At 37.6% G+C, this 24,275-nt stretch overlaps 1 protein-coding gene across 5 annotated transcripts in view; it reads left to right on the top strand.

The window, feature by feature from the left end:
* CHD6 (chromodomain helicase DNA binding protein 6) overlaps positions 1-24,275 on the top strand; it is a 185,591-nt gene that overhangs the window by 112,471 nt on the left and 48,845 nt on the right. For all 5 annotated transcript variants that reach the window (XM_027867341.1, XM_027867339.1, XM_027867342.1 and 2 more), the window contains exons 14-21: positions 179-434; positions 2,463-2,673; positions 8,629-8,824; positions 10,573-10,737; positions 15,578-15,757; positions 17,193-17,303; positions 20,323-20,525; positions 21,365-21,564. In XM_027867341.1, the coding sequence (XP_027723142.1) occupies positions 179-434; positions 2,463-2,673; positions 8,629-8,824; positions 10,573-10,737; positions 15,578-15,757; positions 17,193-17,303; positions 20,323-20,525; positions 21,365-21,564 (1,522 nt within the window). The remainder of the gene's footprint in view (positions 1-178; positions 435-2,462; positions 2,674-8,628; positions 8,825-10,572; positions 10,738-15,577; positions 15,758-17,192; positions 17,304-20,322; positions 20,526-21,364; positions 21,565-24,275) is intronic.

The raw sequence follows: 24,275 nt of genomic DNA, 5'->3' as shown, positions 1-24,275 counted from the left end.
AATTCTCTGAATGCAAGGGGATCATCATCTCTCTTAGTTCCTTCCATAACTGATATTCAATACTTACTTGTTTGTTATACTGATTCGGTTTAGCAAACATGTATTAGCGTTTGAAAAATCTTGATGCTCAACCTTATCCTGGTTCAAAGAGGTAAACTAGTCTCATTTTCCTGGGCAGGTGAAGAAGTTGCAGTCCATATTGAAGCCCATGATGCTGCGGCGGCTGAAAGATGATGTGGAAAAGAACCTAGCTCCCAAACAAGAGACAATCATTGAAGTAGAGTTGACCAATATCCAGAAAAAGTATTATCGAGCTATTTTAGAGAAGAACTTTTCCTTCCTGACCAAGGGGGCAAATCAGCATAACATGCCCAATCTCATCAACACCATGATGGAGCTGAGAAAGTGCTGCAATCACCCCTATTTGATCAATGGTGAGCCAGGGGGGAGCAAGGTAGGGTTAAGTCTTGCCACAGACCCCTGAGAGCAACAAGTTTGAATTAAGCAAATCTTTCAAGGCCAGATGATTGCATTGTTGGTATGCCCTCTTAGGCCGTTTGACTGAGCATCTGTGCTTGTGGAGACAATTACTTGGCATTTTGGCTCTCTTAATATTTTGGGTATTTCTGACTTGTTCCCTTGAAATAAATGGTTTCTGTCCCTACTTGATAGACCCCATTTTCCTTTTATTTAACTAGACCTGAATGGATTATCAGCACTGACCTCCAAGAATCAAAAACTGGTAGAGAACAAAATGAAAGAGGGTAGACACTTGGCAGAGAGGAAACACAATGAAGCTAGGAGAGTTTGGGGTCAGAAAAAACCCAGAAAGTGGACGGTGATTTTGAATCAGATTGGGTGTGGAAATGGGGAAAAGCAGTAGTGGTGTGTATATGTAGGTCTGGGGTCTGAGTGGTGGTATGTGTAAGTTGTTTATCTCCAGCATTGTTTTGCCATGGCTGGCTTTGGTCAGGACATTGTGCCTTTGCTTTCAAGTATGCAAGATCAATGCATGATTTTACATTTCCTAAAAACCACAGAATATGGGACTGGAGTAGCTGAAAGAGGGAGAATTAACTTCATTGGAGATGGTGCTTCAGAGATCCAGTATGGTATACAGTGTGTTCACAGGTGGGTGTGTGTACATGTACACAAGTCAGTTTTTAGTTACAGCTGTCATTAGGTATGGGAAGTTGAACCGGGCCATAGTGAACTCTGGCATGAATGGGCAAAGCTAGATAGTGAGGAAGATTTGAGGAAGTTCTAGGAAAGATAGCATTATAGCAAAAGGCTGTTTGATTCTATCTGTGGCATATTTCATCTCGATAGAGAGATTACCTAATATCCAATTAGTGATAGTTTGAATAAGAAAGCTGCAGCAGTTGGCTCTCAATCGTCTGTGTTAAGGGGGGGTGAGGGAACTAGAGGTATGGATAATCCAGAAGTCATTTTTTCATTTGGTTTTGGATGTGTCCTCATACTTTGAGTATGGATGTGTATGTTCTTGGAATTCATGACACTTCAAACTAAAGAATGAAGCTACACTGTGAAAACCAAACTCAGGAGAAGCTTGAAAAATGTATGGCTTTGCTACCCTCTTCTCCAACTTAACCCTGTTGTTATTTTTGTTATTATAGCAATGAGACTAAGTTTATATTGTGTCTTATAGTTTATAAAGTGCTTCACATCCATTATCTCATTTGTCCTCTTACCTCTATGAACTTTGTAGTACATGTATTATTATCTTCATTTTACAAATAAGGAAAACTGTGGTTCCAAGTAGTTGTGACTGACCATATGACCTTGGACTAGGTGGCAGAAGCCTGATATGAACCTAGGTCTTCAGACTCCAGGTCTCAGTGCCTTTTTTTTTTTTTAAACTGCACTAAGCTGCCTGCCTCTTACAGCAAAGAAGTGTTCTATCATAAAGGTTATTGAAAAAAGCGAAATAAGAGATGATAATATCATGAAGATGTTAAAAGCACTTGTACAGATATATTAACAGTTGGTGAAGATTTACCAATTGAGAATTTTCATAAAGAAAAGTCCTGAGAACTTGTTAAAACAATACTTGGTTTGAGTTCTGATTGGTTTTTACTTTCTGATATCAAAAAATGGTTATAATGGAATTTCTTGTTAGCTTTCTGTGAAGCATTTTTCAGTCTCACTGGAAAAGTTAGGATTGTGGCATCTAGAAAACTCTTAGTAACTGATAAAGAGCCCTTTTGTAGAGAAAGGTGCTAGCCTGCAAGGCTAACCCTGCTGCTGCCCAGGTTGAATCTGCTCATTTTACTTGGATGACCAGCTCCAGGAGATTTGGGACTTGATGGCTAGAAATTAACTTTTCACATGTTGCTTTATTTTTCTCCTCTGGCTTTTGAGCTGTTCTTTTCCAAGAAACATATAATCTTTTTCATCCTGGTAATTTGTGCAAAGAATGGTTTTGTTCTGTTCCTTTTTAGGGGCAGAGGAGAAAATTCTGGAGGACTTCCGTAAAACACATAGTCCTGATTCTTTGGACTTTCAGCTGCAGGCCATGATTCAGGCAGCAGGCAAACTGGTGCTAATTGATAAACTGCTCCCCAAGCTCATTGCCGGGGGACATAAAGTGCTCATCTTCTCCCAGATGGTGCGTTGCCTTGACATACTAGAGGATTATCTCATCCAGAGACGGTGAGTAGTATGCTGAAAGAGCTATGTTACAGGTACCATTCACTCCCTTTCTTTTGTATATTTGATCACAGAAGTGCATGACATGGCGTGAAATTAACAGGATTTAAAGCTATTAAATAAATGAATGCAAGAATGAATGGAAAAATATCTATTAAGTACTCACTGTGTGCCAAGCATCGTATTAGGCACTGTGGTTACACGCAGAAATTGTCTCAATGAGCTCATATCTTAACAGAGATCCGCACATATAAGAGGATCAGGTTTTAAGACATTTGGGAAGTCCCAGTGGTCCTAAAGCACAAGGATAAAGTCAGGTGGTAATATATCTTCTCCTGTACCATTTTCATTGGTTTTAAAAAAAAAAAAAGTGTGCATTTCTGATGTTGACCCATTTGACAGTACCAAGGACTTGAATGTTGAGGACTTTCTTTCCCCATTGTTCAGTAGTTGTAGCTGCTGAGTACACAGGAGTTGCAGCATCTGCAGAGGCATTTGCCAGGTCAAGTCTCCACTAGAGTTGCTCTTCTGACCAAACTGCAAACAGAGTCAATGATCTAAGGGGCAGTGCTATTTCTGGGGCTCTTGGGTCCTGTGCTATCTCCACAAAGGTCTGAGGGGAGATGATGGTCAAGTCAGTGGTAGTGCTTTGACCTACTTTGCACACACTGACTCCTGTTTCTCCCTCAGGATACCTTGCTGCTTCAGCTAGACTAGCAACCCTGCCCTCTTGGTGAGAGTTCATCAGCAACTGGTATTGGTGTTGCCTTGATGGCATGCCCTTCTCTATAAAGGTTGCTTCTGTGGGCAGTGAAAAGGGATGAATTCAGAGAAACCCGGGAAGATCTGTATAAACTGATATGGATGTAGAACAAACATAGGTTAATCCATAGAACTATTATCAGGTATACGTACATACGTGTGTGTGTGTGTGTGTATTAATAGAGTAAAAGTTTCTTGAGTACATTTACCACATCTTATTTATCTTTTTGTTTAAAGGCAGACTAAAAGCTTTCTCATATTATTGTCCTTAGTGGCTTTCTGGCTTGAGTGTTTCCTGTTGCTAATACTACATTAGTTTGCTAAGCATTTAAACGAGGCACTTTTACGTACATGATCTGCATTGATGTTTATAGTTAACTCTGATATAAACAGGGAAGAAGAGATTTTATCTCCTTTTTACAAATGGAGAAACTAAGGCTGAAAGAATCTACCCATTTTTCCGAAGGTGGTGGCCCTGGTAATTGAATATTGGTCTTCTGATTCCAAGTCCAATACACTTTCTGCTCCTCACGTTATACAAAAATAAAACTTCGTTCAGTGAAGCAGTTGATCTTCATTATGTAAAAATGATTAACCCTGAATTACCAAATCAATGGGCAGTATCAGCTTTTTAAAAAAATAAAAAGCGTGCACAGTATTGATAATGAAGTGTTACAATAATTGTGAGTTTTTTTCATACTGAACTAGGCCTCAAGCTTATTTCTTCCTGTTCTTGAGTTGATTTTCCACTCTTACAGTTATCCATTTAGCTTTACTCCTATTTAATTTTGCACCAAGCTTGAAGCGAGCATGACCAAAGGATCTGCCAATCACACAAGTAATTTATTAAGTTCCTACTTGGTCCAGACACTGACCTAGGTGCTGAAGATTCAAATACAAAAGTAGTTGCTGCCTTTAAGAAGCTAGTATGTCAAGGACTTATTTTATCCATTCTTTTGAAATGTTTAAAGTGTATAAGGTTACCAAGTTAGTAGATTTGACTTTTTTAACATTAGTAAGATTTTCTTTCCTAGTTTAGTGGCTATGTCATGCCTGTTGATGACTTCTCATCATCCTCAAAGGCTGTAAAAGTTAACATTATATCCATGGTAATATCCATCGTAGAAATCTCTCTTAACAGTGCACCAAGGGACTTACGGAAGGCTGTGGTTGTGTTGTAGGACTTCAGTATTGAAACATTAGGAAGGTATTCTTCATATAAATATGTTATTACCTGATATCTCTAAACCTTTTTTTTAAGGTAATGTTTTCTACTTTGCCTGTCTCTTAGCATAATGATTTTAATAAGTTTAGTATCCATGTTGTGACATATATTTGCTCTACATATTGTATTTTTTTTTTATTTTAGTGGGTATCCTTTAGTTTTTAACATGTTGGGATTTGGTGACAACTCCTTGCTTATCCTACACCACACCATTTTGTAATTTTATAGTCAGTTTACAGTCATATCCTCTTTCCACCTTTGTTCTTCCAGTCTAAAGAGTTTTAATCCTTTTATTCTGGCCTCATGTGGAAGCTGAGCTACCCATTAGTCACTTGATAATTTTAGCTACCTCTCCCTGTGCTTTTTCCAACTCTCCTTTAGCTTTCTTAAGATGTAGCAGTCAGAACTACACACAGAATTCTGGTATGGATGCGTTTTGACCTTATACCAGAAGTACAAGAAGGGAATAATGATTTCTGTTTTGATGCTGATTTCTTTGCTAAGAATGTTCAATTTTGTGTTGGTCTTTTGGGCCAGAGTAATAAATTAAACATGTATCTTAGGAGAACATAGAATTATAAAAGCACAAAATAGGTAATTAGAAGGGCCCTGAATGGTCGTTTATTCTAATTGCTCACTCAGTGCAAGAATTCCTTATAAAATCCTTGATCACATAGTGCCTGGTTTTGAGTATTTCATCGATAGAATGTTAAGTCAGAACTAGCAGATGGCAAGCGGAGCCTTGCCTCAAGGCCCCAACATGGGGGTGAAGGGGCAGGTGCATAGTTAGGGTTGTGTTCTTCTTTCTTGTGGCAACCACTGTCCACAATGGTGCTTCTATATGACACAGCCTTGCAGCCAGAATTCTGTCACTCTGGCACCCCTCTTCCCAACCTGTTTCTTCCCCCAGCTCTCAATCCCTCTTCTGTTATCTGATCCCATGAAATACCCTGTCTCTTCCCACTCAACTGTTTTTGCCCTAGATGAAAAAAAATTTCTATCTGTAGTTGTATAACAACCTTATTTTACAGGACAGCCTGTTCTATTTTGGGTCAGGTATAATTGTTAGTTTTTGAACCCAAATCAACCTTTATTCTACCCATTCATCCTAGTTTGGCTTCTTGGAGTCACATGGAATAAGGATACTCCTTCATCCTCAAAGCATGCCTACTGTGTTTAAAGATAGTGATTATCTTCACCCTGCGTATTCTCTTTTTCAGGGTAAACATCTCCATTTCCTTCAACACTTCCTCCTATGACAATTTCTAGACCCCTTGATATCTAGTTTTTCCTTTTCTGGATAAACTACAAATTTGTCATCATTGCTTTTAAAATATGATTCCTAGTAATGAATGGCCATATGTGGCCTGCCCATTGCAGAGTACATTGAAACTTTTACTTTCCTTTTCTAATGAAACTTGGGATTTGTATTAACTTTATTTGGTTTCAACCTATCTTTCCAGTTGGAGCTGATCATTTTTGAATTCTAATTTCTTTCAAATACCATAGGGGTTACCAACCTCACCAGAGTATGTATATTCCAAAGGAGAATACAAGAAGCTTGTCATGGGGGCATGGAGAATATTTGGTAGATAACTATATTATTCTATTTAAATATTCCAAAAGTAGGTAGCAGTTAGTGGAAAAAAGTTGTGGATTGGAGGGCAAAAAGTTGGGATGAGGTGGGAAAATAGAAAGCATTTTATTGCCTCTGAAAAAGATAGTTGAAGAAATAATTGCACTCAGTCAAACAAGATGAATGAGGTTTTAATACAAAACCCCTTACATATTGAGCTGGGAAAAAAAAAGTCAGGCTGGTATAGAAAAAACAAAACAAAACCAGAAACTAATTGAACTTGTTAATAGCCAAAATTCTAAAGAATTTTCCATCAATCAAGTTAACATAATTTTTGATGTTCCCTTGGCAAAGTAACCCATTCTTACTAAGCATGCTTATAAAACTTTAATTCCCTTTATAACAAATTATCTTTGTGAATCAGCATTCTCAGTCCTATTTTTAATCAAGTTCAAAGTAAGAAACAAACTAGAAGCTGAACATGATATGTAGGAATCACTTTCAAAAACTATACCAAGAATAAAACTGTTGGTTGACAAGAAATAGAATCAAGGGTCTTACTAATTTATTTGATTTATTCAGTAAGCATTTAACAACTTTTTGATACCAAACCACGTTGTTATATGTTGAATAAAAGTTTAAAAAAAAAACTAATCTTTTTTTTTTGTTTCTTACATGTACATGCATAGTAAACTCTAGAATTTATTTCCTTGCATATTGAATAGGAAATATTACTCCCTAACCTAGGGAAGATTTACCGATAAGATGGAAGAATCAAAAAAGGTTGGGAACCCTTGAGAGAGAATATGCTGTCCCTATATATAAATATATATAGCCTCATGTGTCATCATCAAAATCTGAAATGTGGCTTTATCTGTGTGACTTTATCGAGCAAGGCAAAGCAGGGAGCCCTCAAACACAGCACTATCAACATCCCTTATGTTAACATTCGTAAATTAATTAGCCATCTAGTAATCTACCAAATCAAGAATTTATTATGTTTTTAACAGAAAGGAACATCTGGCAAATGACTGCATAGTTGAGATGTTCTTTATCACCACTTTATGTGACTAAGTTTAAAATATGTTCCTTTAGCAGTAGTACTTTTGTCTTTTATGATTTTCTTCTTCTAATTGCCCTTCATTGTGCTTTTACCTCTAGTTCATAGATTTTCATACAGGCATAATTTACTGACATGTAGTACTGTTTTTGCACATGTTCTGTTACATGTATTTATTTGGAACAAGGTATATAAACTCTTCCAATACCATTTACAGATTCCTTTCTTTTTCATCATTTTGTGTTAAAATTATATATTTACTTTGTTTCTGTTATCCATATTCTGGTCGTTGATAAACATCTTGAAGGCCATCTGTGTTAATCCTGTCTTCACTGATATTTTTTCCAAAGAATTATTGAAAATTACCTCCACTATTGATCTTTTCATGTTATAACTGATGTTTTCCTGGTACTCACTTCTAGACTTTAGTTTGTTAAGTTTACAGTGTTTCCTTTCCTATTTGATAAGCACGCTCATTAATCTTCAAAATATGATTTGGATTATTTTGCTAACTGCAGTATTCCACCCCAGCCCACCCTTTTTTCACATTGGTATTCACCTGTCATTTTTCTACCTACCCACACAGCCTTAGAAGATCATTTACCCATATGTCTTCAAAATTTTGCTTTTACTCAAAGAATTTATCATCATTTGGAGATTCAGGGATTTTAGTATATACTTTCTTCCTAAATCATAAAGTATTCTAGGGTAACCAGGGCCAACGTAACAATGACCAACTCAACCTAAGTCACACAGTGAGGCGTCTGAGTAGATCCTTGAGTAAGGTCTTGGTGGGAAGTGATTATCATTTTCAACCTACTATAAAAGGTGGCAGGGTTTTGTTTAATTATTTAAATTTCATTGACCCTGAGGTTTTTTGCTTAATATTATAAGTAGTTTCCTAAGACTTTTGCCTGAGTCTTATGATCAGATTTGAGTCACATCTGACTTTCCCTTAAAAGAAAAATTATACTGAGGATTATATAAAATTAAGCCACGGAATATATTTGGGGTTGACTTTGTTGTTCGGCCTTTATAAAGGAGATAAGTATTATTCCGGTTCTTTTTAACTTTCCCTCTTTCAAATTTTGTTACTAATGTTAGTTAGTAACTGATGTTTCAGAGGAAGATATTGTTACCCAGTGTAATAGTGGGTAATAACTTTTAGATTTTGCAAAAAAGATTCCTTTTTGGCCATTGGGTTGTCGTGTGTATATAGAAGGATAACATTTAAAGTATTAGCCCAATAAATAGGTTCCTGTGTTTTTAACTATTCTCCCTTTAAAATGTGCTTATTTGCTGCTTAAACTCTTAATTCTTCTTGGGTTCCTCCAGGTACACATATGAACGAATTGATGGCCGAGTACGAGGAAACCTGCGCCAAGCTGCTATCGATCGTTTCTGTAAGCCAGACTCAGATCGCTTTGTCTTTCTCCTGTGCACCCGAGCAGGAGGCCTTGGTATCAATCTCACTGCTGCTGACACCTGCATCATTTTTGATTCAGATTGGAACCCACAAAATGATTTGCAGGTAACTGTAACGTTGATAAATATTTCTCTTGGTCACCCCTAAAATCCATAAACTAAAGGTAGTAGGCCCAAGTTCATGCTGTAAAAGGGTGCTTCTGCCCAATAGTGTAGTGAGCACTAGATATCTAGGTCAGTAGTTTCTGTCAGGTAGGAAAACTTAAGATGGAAACATTAAGCCTTCCAACTAAAAAGGATTCATTGCTTTCTACTTTGAATTGCAACATTAATTCAAATTGGCTATTTTTTTTAAGAAATCCATAATTTCATTGATGTGGCTACTCTTTTATCAACACAAATTCCAACACTTCCATAGTTCAGTTCTGTTGTTAATGAGGAACTATGACCCAAAGAAATTATGCATGGACTAATTTCTTTTGCTTTCCTGATCTTGAATCAGTATTGCATTCTTATCTCATTTTCAGATTTTCAGATTTAGAAAACATAGACTCTGTAGAAGCCTTCTATAATGTTTTAGAGACATTTGTAATTTGGGCTATTCCTGAAACAACAAATATACCAACATTGAGTCATTCAGATAAAGATTATCCTCACCTGTATTCAACAGTTTTTATTCAGAATGTTTCTCGAGTTCATATTTATAAGTTGTGTATAGGGCCAATTTGTAAGTAACACAAGAAAATTGGTCTCATTGCTTTGCAAACATGTCTTAATTTTGAATAAAGTTATGTTACTCAATTTTATCACTTGCCTTTTTTTATACCAGATCTGTCTCTGAATGACTTTAGATTATTTCAAAAAATCTAATTATTTTCAGATGATGTTACCACTTAGCAAATTCCAAAGAATGTGCCTCAGTCCCTGAAAGCATTGCCAACAAAGGAATTCCCAAAAATATTTTGAGCAATAGCAGCACTATTAGAATAAGCATATGGCTTTCCAGAGTGACTACTTGAGAGAGTTTAGCTTTAATTTAGCTGCCTACATTGATTTTTTAAAAAAATCAGGCATATTCTTCTATATTAAATAGTTCCTTATAGTGGGAAATACAGCTTCTGTCTGTTAAATCAATAAGCATTTATTAAGCACCTACTGCATGTTAGGTTATGGGGTTAGAATGCAAAAAAATGGAACCATCTCTCTCTTCAAGGAAGTTGCAGTCTATCAGAGGAAAAAAATACACACATATAATAAATGCAAAATATACCAAGGTAATAGGGAGTTGGCTGAGGCTAGGGAGGTTAGGGAAAACCTCAGCTAAGCTTTGAAGGAAACTATATTTCAGGCATGGGAAACAGTCTGCTAAGACAGAGACAGGAGGTGGGGAATTTAAGCTATAATGATCAAGGAAGAGCAAGGCCTCATTTGTCTGGATCTTAAGAGTACTTGAATAGAAGTAGTGTGTAATAAGTTTAAAAAATTAGATTTTCCCTAGGCCATGAAGGGCTTAAAATGTCAAAGAGGAGTTTGTATTTTGTTCTAGAGCCATAAAGGACCCACTGCTTGAGATTCTTGGGCTGATGATCAACATGGATTGTGCTTGGACTTTAGGAATAACATTGGCAGGTGTGTGGAGGAGGATGGATTGGAAAAGGGAGAGATAATGTAGAAAAAACAGTTAGGAAACAATAGTCTCGGGGACACGTGATGAGGGCCAGAACCAGGAAGTATGGTCATGTGAGTAGAAAAAAATGGGCTAGTTATAAGCAGTGTGGTGGTAAAAGCTACAAAATTTCGAAGTTAATCAGATAAGGGAATTAATGTGTTCTTTGACCTTCTTAATTCCACTAGGCTCAAGCTCGCTGTCACCGAATAGGTCAAAGCAAGGCTGTGAAGGTCTACCGTCTCATCACTCGAAATTCCTATGAACGAGAAATGTTTGACAAAGCCAGTCTGAAGTTGGGGCTGGACAAAGCTATCCTGCAGGACATTAATCGAAAGGGAAGCACAAATGGGGTGAGTATAACCACCTGTGTTTTCTGAATGTCATTCCTGCAGCTGCACTGAGTGTTATGGAGTAATGTGGGCTTTTCTTGCCTGTTGTCAGGATCCTAGCAAGCCTAACTCCTTGGTTCCAGGCAAGTATTCACTTGCCTCATTTAAAGCATTGTTAGTTCTATGTAGTCTACCCCTGTATTTCAAAGTAGGTTATAGTCATTGCCTGGTTAACTATTAAGCTTTATTTAGATCAGGGGTTCTTAACCTTTTTTGTGAGGCAGCTAGGTGGTACAGTAGATGGAGAGCTGAGCCTGGAATCAGGAAGACCTGAGTTCAGATCTGGCCTTAAACACTTACTAGCTCTGTGACCCTGGACAAGTCATTTAACCTGAGAGTAAGAAAGGCCTGAAGCTTGGGACAGTGCCCTCTCTACCCCAGGAGCGGAGACCCACTTTAACATAGAGTAAAAAGTCAAGAAATATTCTGGGAAAATGAGGAAACAACAACCACCAAAAAAAAAAACCCTGATCATAGAATGTTACTATGGTGAAAAAGAAGATCAAAACACAAACTCAAAAGAAGACAACAAAGTCAAAACTGCCATATCCAAAGCCTCAAAGAAAAATGTGAATTGCTGTCATGCCGAGAAGGAATTCCTAGAAGAGCTCAAAAAGGATTTGAAAATCAAGAAATGACAATGATGCAAGAAAATCATGAAAAAAATAAAAAGAATCAAAAGCTTGGTAAAAGAGGCATTAAAAAATACTGAAGAAAATAACACGAAAAGCAGAATTGGTCAAATGAAAAAAATTATATAAAAAATTCACCAAGGAATACTCCGTAAAAAACAGAATTGACCAAATGGAAAAAGAGTTACAAAAATTCACTGAAGAAAAGTACCCCTTTAATAGCAGAATTGGCTAAATGGAAAAAGAAGTACAAAAGCTCACCGAAGAAAATAATTCCTTAAAGTTAGAAACGGGCAAGTGGAAGGTCATTAGACTTTATGAGACATTAAGAAACAATCAAAATCAAAAGAATGAAAAAAAAACCCAGAAGAAAATGTGAAATATCTTATTGAACTGACCTGGAAAATAGATCTAGGAGAGATAATTTAAGACTTATTAGGCTACCTGAAAGCCATCATCAAAAAAAAGCCTAGACATCATCTTTCAAGAAATTATCAAGTAAAACTGCCCTGATACTCTAGAAATGGAGAGAATCCACCGATCACCTCCTGAAATAGATTCCAAAATAAAAACTCCCAGGAATATTATAACCAAATTCCAGAGGTCCCAGGTCAAGGACAGAGTATTTCAAGCAGCCAGAAAAAATCCATACATCACAGAGCCACAGTCAGGATAGCGCAGGATTTAGTAGCTTCTGCATTAAAAAATCAGAGGGCTTCAAATATGATATTCCGGAGGGCGAAGTAGCAAGGACTACAATCAAGAATCACCTGCCCAGTAAAACTGAGTATAATCCTTCAGGGGAGAAGATGAATATTTAATGAAATAGAGAATTCCAAACATTCCTGATGAAAAGACCAGAGCTGAATAGAAAATTTGACTTTCAAATACAAATCTCAAGAGAAACATAAGAAATTACATGGAAAAGAGAATCATAAGGGATTCCATAAGGTTAGACTGTTTACGTCCCTACATGGGAAGATGCTACTTGTAACCCCAAAGAACTTTCTCATTATTAGGACAGTTAGAAGGAGTCTATATAGACAGAGGGCACAGGTAGAGTTGAATATGATATGATATCTAAAAAAATAAAATTAAAGGATGAGAAAGAGGAATGAAATAGGAGAAGAAGAAAGGGCAAGGTAGAGTGGAATAAAGTATCTCAATAAAAGATATATGAAAGAGCTTTTACAGTGGGAGGGAATATGGGGAGTTGGGTATAGAAATCTATATTACCCTATAAGAAAGTAGGAAGAGAAGGGGATAAGAGAAGGAAGGAGGCAGCTAATAGAAGGGAGAGCAGATTGGAGGAGGTGATAGTCAGAAGCAAAACATTTTTGAGGATGGACAGGGTGAAAGGGGAGAGGGGGAAGGGGGAAGGAGAGAGAGAGAATAGGTCAGAGGGGAATACACAGTAATCATAAGTGTGAAAAAAAATTTACAGCAAATTTCTCTGATAAAGCCCTCATTTCTCAAATATATAGAGAAATGAATCACATTTATAAAAATAAGAGCCATTTCCCAATTGATAAATAAGGATATGAATAGACAGTTTTCAGATGAAGTAATCAAAGCTATCTATAGTCATATTAAAAAATGCTCTGTCACTATTGATTAGAGAAATGCAAATTAAAACAACTCTGAGGTACTACCCCATACTTACCAGGTTGGCTAATATGACAAAACAGAAAAATGACAGATGTTGGAAAGGATTTGGGAAAATTGAGACACTGAGGCATTGTTGGTGTAGTTGTGAACTAATCCAGCCATTCTGAAGAAGAATTTGGAACTATACCTGAAGAGCTATAAAATTGTGCCTTTCCTTTGACCCAGCAATACCACCACTAGGTCTATATCCCAAGAGAGAAAAAAACAAAAAGGAAAAGAACATATATATACACATATTTCTAGCATTTCTTTTAATGGTGGAAATTGAGGGTCTGCTCTTCAATTGGGTAGTGGCTGAATGGGTTGTAGTATGTGATTGTGATGGAATATTCTTGTACTGTAAGAAATGATGAGAGAATGCTCTCAGAACAACCTGAAAAAACTTACATGAAATGATGCAAAATGAAATGAGCAGAACCATGAGAACATTGTACGTAGTAACAGTAACATGACCTAGTTATTCTCAGCAGTACAGTGATCCAAGATAATTCCAAAGGACTAATGATGCAAAATGCTGTCCATCTCCAGAGAAAGAACCAATGGGGTCTGAATGCAGATCAAAGGATACTTTTTTTTGCTTTATTTTTCTTGTTCTTTTTTTTGGTGGGGGGTGTTACGTTTTCTTTCACAACATGATTAATATGGAAATAAGTTTTGCATGACTCCACATGTATAACCTGTATCAAATTGCTTGCCTTCTCTATGAGTGGGGAAAGGAAGGAGGAAGGGAGAGAATTTGGAACTCAGAATTTTAAAAAAATGAATGTTAAAAAATGTCTTTACATGTAATTGGAAAAAAATAAAATATTAAATTAGGAAAAGAAAGAACAGCTTAAATAGTTGGTCAATGCTCACAACTGATTTCCCAATATAATAAAATAATATGAAGAAGGAAAAAACCTGAATGACTTGAGGTAGGAACCTTGTTCCCTGGAGTTTAACTTGTGCATGTTGTAAAATACAGACAACTAAAATGTCTTTGAAACAGGACACCGTGCTATTTTAAGTTAAAATTTTCAAATGTTGCTGTGTCTTGTTACTCTAATGAGTAATGAGTACATCAAATCATCAGTGCAGGATAGGAAATGTAATAGTTTTAGTGTGTGATAATTGGCACAAAGAAAGCCCACATTCTTACCAGGAAATAGGGTTTTCTTTCTTTATTTCTTATTTGTAACAACTTGTTGAAGTTATCATACCTCAGCAGTATTCAGCATTCATTAATCAGACACTTACTAACTGCTCGCCAGTCAGGAAGACAGAAGATTTAAAAAACAACAACAAACACGCTATGTTCTCCTGCAGAACTAAAACTCCAGGAGCATAGATAAAATACATGCATAAATATTATGTTATAAAGTAGAATATAGGAAGAGCACAAGAGGGGCATAAACAAAAGTGCTTCAACAGTGAGAATAAGTTAAGAAAGGAGAGCCTTTTTAATACAAAAACTGATGTTACTTCCAATATTTAGCCTTTTTAGTCCATAGTTTCCCCATCTTACAGATGAGGAGGTTTGACTCAGTGAACTTTCAGGTCCCTTCCCAGCTCTGAATCTGTGGTCCCAATGTACTTGTATAAATCACCCTTTGCTAGCTCATATGGCACATCTGGACATTTAAAAAAAAATTTTTTTTCAATAATATGTAAAGGTTTTTTTTGGGGTGGGGGGTTAGGCAGTGGGTCACACAGCTAGTACATGTTATATGCCTGAGGGCAGATTTGAACTCAGGTCCTCCTGACTCTAGGGCCGGTATTCTATCCATTGCACCACCTACCTGCCCCTGTAAAGATTTTCAACCTTTGTTTTTTAAGAATTTTGAGTTTTAAATTCTTCCTTTTACCTCATCATTGAGAAGGCAAGTGATTTGATATAGACTCTAAATGTACAGTTGTGCAAAACACATTTCCATTTTATTCATGTTATGAAAGAAAACTCAGACAAAAAAAAAATTAAATATAAAGTAAAAAAGAATATGTTTCGATCTACATTCACACTACATCAGTTCTTTTGCTGGAGGTGATTAACATTTTTCATCATGAGTTCTTCAGAATTGTCTTGGATCATTGTATTGCTGAGAATAGCTAAGTCATTCATAGTTGATCGTTATACAGTATTGCATTACTGTGTACAATATTCTCCAGGTTCTGCTCAGCTTACTTTGTATTAATTCATGTAAGTTTTTCCCATCAGGACATTTTTTAAGGATAACTGGAGAAATCAAAATGGCAATTCTGCCCTTTTCAGGAATATGTATATGAATTTTATTTTATTAATTTTTGTGATATTTGGCAACAGCCCTGATCCGCTAAATCCTGCGGCATTGTGTCATGCTCAGAACTTGCGTTATATCACAAGTCTGTAGTAGAAAGAATTGTCAACTTCAGTGTAAATTAATTTCTTAAATTCCTTAAAATTTTAATTCCTTAAAAACAGTGTTTTTTCTTTTCACTTTGGCAAATGCCTTTTCTTTTTCTTTTTTTGGGGGGGGGTGGTTTAGGTACAGCAGCTCACAAAGATGGAGGTGGAGGACTTGCTTCGGAAAGGAGCTTATGGAGCCTTAATGGATGAAGAAGATGAAGGTTCCAAATTTTGTGAAGAAGATATAGATCAGATCCTACAAAGAAGAACCCACACCATCACCATCCAGTCTGAAGGAAAGGGATCTACCTTTGCCAAGGTACAGAGCTTTTTTGCTAATCACTTAATTCCTCTCCTGCCCACTTGCCATCAGTCTTTTCTGGCTCAGGCAGTTTTTTCCTTCGGCTTTTACCACCCAAGATTCTGATTCTCTTAATTGTAAATACACACAAAAATGTATTGGAGTCCATATGAGAGTGTGTGGTTATACACACTCATTTCAACTGCTGCTCATTTCAAAAATTCAGGTCTGTATGTGGTAGCAAAATGTAGTATCCCAGACAAGACAGAAGACCATTTCAAACTGAAGTTTAGTGTTCAGAATAACAAGTATCTTGGTGATGTGGGCCATAGATATATTCCAGTCGGGGTACATTTGAATCTTGAAATATTATATGAATGAATATTCCTTGATTAATGTCTAAGAATAGAAATTCTTATGGACAGTTTAGTTCTAAAAAATAATGAAGGTTTATATTGTGTGTGTTTATGTGTTTTTAGTTCCACGGGAATAGGTATTTCACCCGAGATATTGACAGTAATAACATGATGATAACATATATTTATAAAGCTCTTTACATACATTGTCTTAATATCACAACATCCCCTGTGAGGTAGGTATTATGTTCCCCATTTCACAAATAAGGAATTAGACTTTGCAATGTTAACTGACTTGCTCACTTACCTGGTAAGTGGCAGAGACCAGATTTGAACCCAGGTTTTCAGACTTGTAGCTCAGTGCTCTTTATACCATAGCAAAATGATTTCTCAGCATTGTGTGGCTGCCTAGATCCCCATTTTTCTATAGCCCAGAGGAAAGAGCCCTTTTCTCTTGCAGTATTTGATTTATTTTTCATCAGGATACCTTATGCTTTAATTTTATAAAGAGAATGATAATAATGCTTTCAGTGAAAATAAAAGCCAAGTAGTCCTTCTCTAGAGTTAACCCTTGCAAGGTTGCTGCCTCTAGATATGGGGGGTAGCTAGATGGCTCAATGGATAGAATGCTGGGCCTGATGTCAGGAAGACAACTTACTGAGTTCAAATCTGGTCTCAGACACTTATGACTCTGGGCAAGTTACTTAACCTTTTTGCTTCAATTCTTTGATTTAAAATGAGCTAGAGAAGGAAATAGCAAACCACCCCAGTGTCTTTGCTAAGAAAACCCTAGATGGGTCATGAAGAGTAGGGCATGACTGAAAAACAGCGGCAAAAATGTTTTTTTTTTCTTATTTGAAGAGAACTAGGTTGAGTTGGAATGTTCAGATTTGAGTTACTATTCAGCGAATCTGTGGATCAAAATGAAGCTTTTTACGCTGGCTTTTAATAAATGAATAGACTTGAGCATCATATACCTTTATCTGTGGCATTCTGTTGAAAGTTTTGGTTTTGAATGTGTGTGAAATAACTCAAGTGTGTTACTAGTTCATACTCTTTGACTGCAGTTTATTGATTTGCTGTTATCTTCTTCACAGGCTAGCTTTGTGGCTTCAGGGAATAGGACTGACATTTCCTTAGATGATCCCAACTTTTGGCAGAAATGGGCTAAAATAGCTGAATTGGACACCGATGCAAAGAATGAGAAGGTAGAGGGTCAAATATATTTTGGTTTATGTTTGTGTATTTTTGTTTTGTTAGGACAAAACATCGGAACAAAAATATACCCAGAACTTAAGTTACTGTGGGGAATTCAAATCTGAATTTTAGTGCCAAAAGAGAGCATTAGTGATCATGTGATCCACACCCCCTTGCCTTTCCAGGCATGCTCTAATATCTTTACTTTTAATTGGTATTTTGTGTCTCATTTTATAAAGTTTGCATTTTTTTAAAAAGTTCATTTTTAATACAGTTTAGTTATTAATTTTTTAAAGTTAAGTTTTAGCTTAGTTTATTTAATGAATAAAAATGGCCTTTATATTTGAATATTCAATAAATGTCAACCTTAAAAAAAATCCAAGTGTATACACCCTAATGAAGTGTGCCATGCATGTCTATGTTTATGGATGAAGAATTTGAGTCCCAGAGAAGCGCCCTAGATCATGTAGTGGGTTAGTGGAAGAATCAGGTCTTAAAATCCAACTTTTCTGTTTCCCAGCTCAATGTTATTTACATTTTACCTCCACAACGTGTCCTACTTAGATACAAACACAATGAAAATATTACTCAAGATTCCAAAGGGGCATTCGCAGCTGTCCACCTTTTCCCTGTACTTTTTCCTCCCTTTTTGGGTCCCTGAAAGGTGAAAAGAATTACGTGGATTACTTAAAATGTAGTTCCTATTTCTAAGTGTTCATTCTTCTGATAGAGAGCTGAATTCCTTGAAATAAAAGAAACAAAAAACCACTTCTTTTTGGTCATGGCCTTAAAGCTTTAGAGTTTGAAGTGATCTTGGAGGTCATCTAGTCCAATGTCTTCATTTTGCATATGAGGAAGCAAAGACCTAGAGCTGCTAAGTGACTTGTCCGAGGTTCCAGGGAGGCAGTCAGTGGCAGAAACCCAGAGCCCATGTGCTTTTCATTGTGCTCTGCTGCCTTTGAATAATGTGGGGTTAGAAGCAACCAACCATCCAATGACTAGCACAGCTCTGAAAATGTCTGCTTTTAGAAGGGATAGGTAAATAGAAAAAGCCTGGGGTTTTCTTTATAGCTTAGACTTGTGGTAGAAGTTTCCCCAAGAGCCACATACCAGGTGTATAGCATAGTTAGCAAAGATATATTTTCAATATAATTTCTATGATTTGCAGTTTTATAATGCTCACATGAACTGCATCTATTATCAAGTAGTTTTCTAATTGAAGAGTTTTATTGCTACCTTCTAGCTTATTACTTCTGGATTTTTTCCCTTTCTGACCCAATCACTGTTATCAAACTAAATTCCTTCTATGGGTTAGGGGACATGCAGCACTAGGGAATTAGGACAGGGGGCTCCAGAGCTCAGAACAGAGTTCATGGAAAAAGCAAATGACCCAGGAGGAGCTTATGAACCGTAGCTGCCTGTCCTGGATTGGTCCTGGATGGCCTCACAGATTGCTCTTCATTCCTGCTTCATACAGTCACTTAGAGTTCTCATGATGTAGTAAATTCTTCCACTTTTTTAAATGGGAACCAGGAATGAATGTTTGTTCCATGGACCATAATTTAGTGAATACTGCTATCCTGGTAATGATGTGGAAGACTTAGCACCATAGACCCTTAGATTTAGTACCTTAGAGGTCAGCTAGTCCAGCCCTTCTCCCTTCACAGCATCTCTAAGAGAGGATCATCTACTCCCTGCTTTAATACTTACTATGACAAAGAGCTCACTGTTAAAATTAGGATAGTGCATCAAGTAATGAGTTAAGGCACAGGAGGCAGTTCAGCCCTTTTCCTCCAAGTCTTTCTGTTTGTTAGTTTTTATGAATCTCTGTCCCTCACTTTATCAGCTCACCTTAAAATAAATATAGTACACAGAGGCACACCTGCTTATACTTCGCAATACCCCCTCTACAGCCACAGCTGAGCTTACCAGATGATTTCAAGAACTATGTTAAAGGCTTTAAAATAAATAAAAGGACTTCACATTTACTTGGAGATTTACAAAGCCCTTTCCTCACAACAATCCCATGATGCAGGGCAAGTATAATCATATCTTGCTGAGGGTGAAACTAAGGGTCACACAGTTTGTAAGGGTCTTCTGGCTCCAATTCCAGCATTCTTTCTACCGTAGTGTGTTTGTTGCCTCCTTGTTAAAACTCACCCATTGTTTTATAATCAGGTTCCTCTCTCTTTGATATAGGGGAGGAAAATAACCATTATGTCCTTAGTGACATGAAGCAAGACTTTTAGACGAAATAAACAGTTTTGTTGCTCATCTTTAAGTTTGGTTTTAGCCCATGATGCAGGCATGGAAGACACTACAGGAATCAAAAGGGAAGACCTGAGCTGTGGGCGGTAGGGGTAGTAAAGTCAGTAAAGTCAGCCAGCAGGCTGACCTTGAGGAAAATGGCCTTTAAAGCTGTATCAATAGGTGAAATCCTAGAGCTAGAAAGGATATTTCTGTGAAAGACTTTTCTATAGTTCCACTATCTAAGGCATTGTCATTGGAAAATGGATAATGAATCAGGGTGAGATAGACAGAAGGGCGACTAACAGCATCTCCAGAGTTCAGCTTGCTCTCTGCGTTCTAAGCTAAGCAACTGGGGTCACCACTATAGTTTCTCTTGGCAAGATCAAACTGCCACTTTGGATCTCATGGGCACTTTATCTTTCTGAACCTCTGTAAGACTGGTTGCAGCAACAGCAGATAGCTCTGGACAGCACTAAGGACTGGGGAGCACACTTATTCAGAAAAAAACAAAAACAAAAACCAGAAAAACAAAGAAATTCACTCTTCTTGTTATGGGGTGGCAGACTTATTTAAGAGAATTCCTCCTACTCTTCCTGCTATGATAAGATTTATGCTTTGGGAGGCAGGCAGGGCCCAGGGTTGGTGCCTGAAAATGGCTCTTTTAGATGCAAAGAGGGCTGGCAAAGGATCACTGCTGTGTGTGTGGATGAGAAAGAAAGAAAGAGAGAACGAGAGAGAGAAGAGGTGCTTCTCCCACAACAGCCCCCTCTCTGTCCCTAGGAAAGCTTAGTGATCGACCGGCCCCGTGTGAGAAAGCAGACCAAACACTACAACTCCTTTGAGGAGGACGAGCTGATGGAATTTTCTGAGTTAGACAGTGACTCTGATGAAAGGCCCACCCGATCGAGGCGGCTAAACGAGAAAACCCGGCGCTACCTCCGGGCAGAATGCTTCCGGGTAGAGAAGAACCTGCTCATCTTCGGGTGGGTATCTGTTATGCCTGCCTGTTCCTCCCTGTCACTCTACTCCCACAGGGTTTGTTGGGGATATCTAACAGGTCCTGTCAGCCCTGGCTTTGGGTGTTTTCTGAAGTCTCACTGATATTCCATTCCTTGTCAGGGAACCATTAAAGCAGAACAAAGTTTTACCTTAGAGTTCCCTTGGGTTACTGTGAACTTCACTCAGTGTTTTACTCACCAGGATTTTATCTTCTGCTCTCATTCTCACCTCCATAACCAGCTTACTGCTTGGTTCTCTTTTTTATTTCTATCTGCTTTTCACTCAAGAAGGATAAAGCACCCCATGTAACAGATGCTAAAGTCAATGAGAAAAATTCATATGGCCCCTTTGGCTAGGGTGGAAAAAGAAAGCTTTGGCATTCATGTCTTGATGTAAGAATACTACACGCTCTAGGTGTTTAACCTTGACTCTGCTTTATTCACTTGGGTTCTCTGTACTCATAACACTTTGTAATGGCATTGTGGGGATGTTAGAGAGACTGGAGGCAAAGAGGGTAGCTACTAGGAAGGTTTTGTACTCATTTAAACCTGGTTTCATTGCCGGCCCCTCCTGTCTTATGGTTCTGATGGTTTCATGTGAAATACTCAATGTCTGGTGTGTTGGACATCACAGTTATGCACCACACAATTGTTGGGACCCCTCAGGCCCGAGTAAAGACCAGCAAAAAGAAGCCAAATAACCCATTAAGAAGCTAGAAGTATTTTTGGTCATTCATGGTCTTTTGAGGCTTTTCCCATCATGTTGTGACTCTGGTATTCTTGGTTTTTCATAGCTCATATCCTATGATATTTCTGTCCCACAGGTGGGGACGATGGAAGGATATCCTGACTCATGGGAGATTCAAGTGGCATCTTAATGAAAAGGACATGGAGATGATCTGCCGGGCTCTCCTGGTATACTGTGTCAAACACTACAAGGGAGATGAGAAGATTAAGAGTTTCATATGGGATCTGATCACACCCACAAAAGATGGACAGAACCAGGCTCTCCAGAACCATTCCGGTAAGAACAGTCAAGGTCATACTCTTTTGGCCTGCAGGCTGTCTTTTAGGATCTACCTTTTCAAGTGACCCACATTGTTATGCAAGGTCTTGACTTTCTCATTGTTAGTTGGTGCTTCTCTGGAATTTGAACTTACTAGCCAACTGTCATCTGTATAATTTTGTATAAGTTAATTTAACCCTTCATCTGAAGTTTACCTGTCTCCCAAGACTTGCACAATAAAGCTGGAAGGATTAACTTGGTTCTTGTTTCTGAGTTTGGATTTGCTTAATCTGAATCATTCTTATCTCTGCTCTGCTCTCTTTCCCCTCTTCTTCTTTTCCTCATCCTCCTCCCCCTTCCCACCCCACCCCCCTTCTTTCTACGTAACCAAATTCTACCTATTCTCTTTTTTTAATTTTTCTTTCTTTATTTTTATGGTAATTTTTATTTTTTTGTTTTCAACATTTACTTCCACAAGATTTTGAGTTCCAAATTTTCACCCCATCTCGCCCCTCCCCCCACCCCAAGATGGCATGCAATCTAAATACTCCTCCCCCTAATCTGCCTTCCCTTCTATCTCTCACCCTTTTCTCTTATTCCCTTTCCCTTCAATTTTCCTGTAGGGCAGGATGGATTTCTTTACCCCATTTCCTATATTTCTTATTTCCCAGTTGCATGTGAAAACATCTTTTTTTTAAACATGTGTTTTTAAAACTTTGGGTTCCAAATTTTCTCCCTTCCTCCCTCCCCACACACCCTCATTGATAAGGCAAGCCACTAAATATAGGTTATATATGTGCAGTTATGCAAAACACTTCCATAGTAGACATGCTGTGAAAAACTAACTCTATTTCCCTTAATCCTATCCCACCCTCCCACCACCTCCATTTATTCTATTCTTTCTTTTGACCCTGTCCCTCCTCAGAAGTATTTGCTTCTGATTACCCCCTTTCCCAGTCTGCCCTCCTCTCTATCATTCCCCTACTCTCTTGTCCCCTTCCCCTCCCATTTTCCTCTAGGGTAAGACAGATTTCCATACCCAATTGAGTGTGTATGTTATTCCCTCCTTAAATCAAATCCTATAAGAATAAGATTCACTCATTCCCTCTCACCTTCCCCCGTTTCCCCTCCACTGTAAGAGCCTTTTCTTTTCTGTTTTTTTTTTGTGAGATAATTTACCCCGTTCTACCTCTCCCTTTCTCCTTCTAGTATAATTCTCTCTCACCCCTTAATTTTATTCTCCAGATATGACCCCTTCATTTTCAACTCACTCTGTGCCCTCTATCTATATATCTATCTATATATGTACATATAATTTTTTTCCCCTCCAACTACCTTAATACTGACAAAGGTCTCATGACTTACAAATATCATCTTTCCATGCAGGAATGTAAACAGTTCAACCTTAATAAGTCTCTTATGATTTTCTCTTTCCTGTTTACCTCTTCGTGTTCCACTTGAGTCTTGTATTTGAAAATCAAATTTTCTATTGAGCTCTGGTCTTTTCATCAAGAATACTTGAAAGTCCTCTATTTCACTGAATGACCATTTTTTCCCTGCAGGATTATAGTCAGTTTTGCTGGGTAGGTGATTCTTGGTTGTAATCCTATCTCCTTTGCCCTCTGGAATATTATATTCCATGCCCTGCAGTCCGTTAATGTAGAAGCAGCTAAATCTTATGTTATCCTGATTGTGTTTCCACAATACTTGAATTGTTTCTTTCTGTCTGCTTGTAATATTTTCTCCTGTCTGCTTGTAATATTTTCTCCTTGACCTGAGAACTCTGGAATTTGGCTACAATATTCCTAGGAGTTTTCCTTTGGAGATCTCTTTCAGGAGGAGATTGGTGGATTCTTTCAATTTCTATTTTGTCCTCTGGTTCTAAAATATCAGGGCAGTTTTCCCTGATAATTTCTTGAAAGATGATGTCTAGGCTCTTTTTTTGATCATGGCTTTCAGGTAGTCCAATAATTTTTAAATTCTCTCTCCTGGATCTATTTTCCAGGTCAGTTGTTTTTCCAATGAGATATTTCACATTGTTTTCTAATTTTTCATTCTTTTGGATTTGTTTTACATTGTCTTGATTTCTCATAAAGTCACTAGCTTCCAATTGCTCTATTCTGATTTTTAAGAAAGTATTTTCTTCAGTAATCTTTTGGACTTCCTTTTCTGTTTGGCCAGTTTTGCTTTTTAGGGCATTTTTCTCCTCATTGGCTTTTTGGACCTCTTTTGCCATTTGGGTTAGGCTATATTTTAAGGTGTTATTTTCTTCAGTATTTTTTGGGGTCTCCTTTAGCAATCTGTTGACTTGTTTTTCATGATTTTCTTGCATCACTCTCAGTTTTTCCTCTACTTCTCTTACTTGCTTCTCAAAATCCCTTTTGAGCTCTTCCAAGGCCTGGGACTGATTTATATTTTTCTTGGAGGCTTTGGATGTAGGAGCTTTGGCTTCATTGTCTTTTTCTGGTTGTATGTTTTGATCTTCTTTGTCACCAAAGTAAAATAATATAGTCTGACTCTTTTTGTGCTGCTTACTCATGATCCCGACCAATTACTTGAGTTTTAAACTCTTTGTTCAGGTAAAAGTCTGCTTCCAATGTGGAGAATGTACTGTCCCAAGCTTTGGGGGTTTGTACAGCTGTTTTCAGAGATACTTCTAGGGATCTGAAAATTTTCAATTCTTCCAAGGTGTTATGATAAGGGGCAAGGTGTTTTCTCTCCACCTTCAC

Source organism: Vombatus ursinus, unplaced genomic scaffold (genome assembly GCF_900497805.2).
Source record: "Vombatus ursinus unplaced genomic scaffold, bare-nosed wombat genome assembly UNPS02014785.1, whole genome shotgun sequence".
Taxonomy (NCBI): domain Eukaryota; kingdom Metazoa; phylum Chordata; class Mammalia; order Diprotodontia; family Vombatidae; genus Vombatus; species Vombatus ursinus.
Note: the sequence above shows the minus strand (reverse complement) of the source record. Positions and strands in the feature narration are given on the sequence as shown.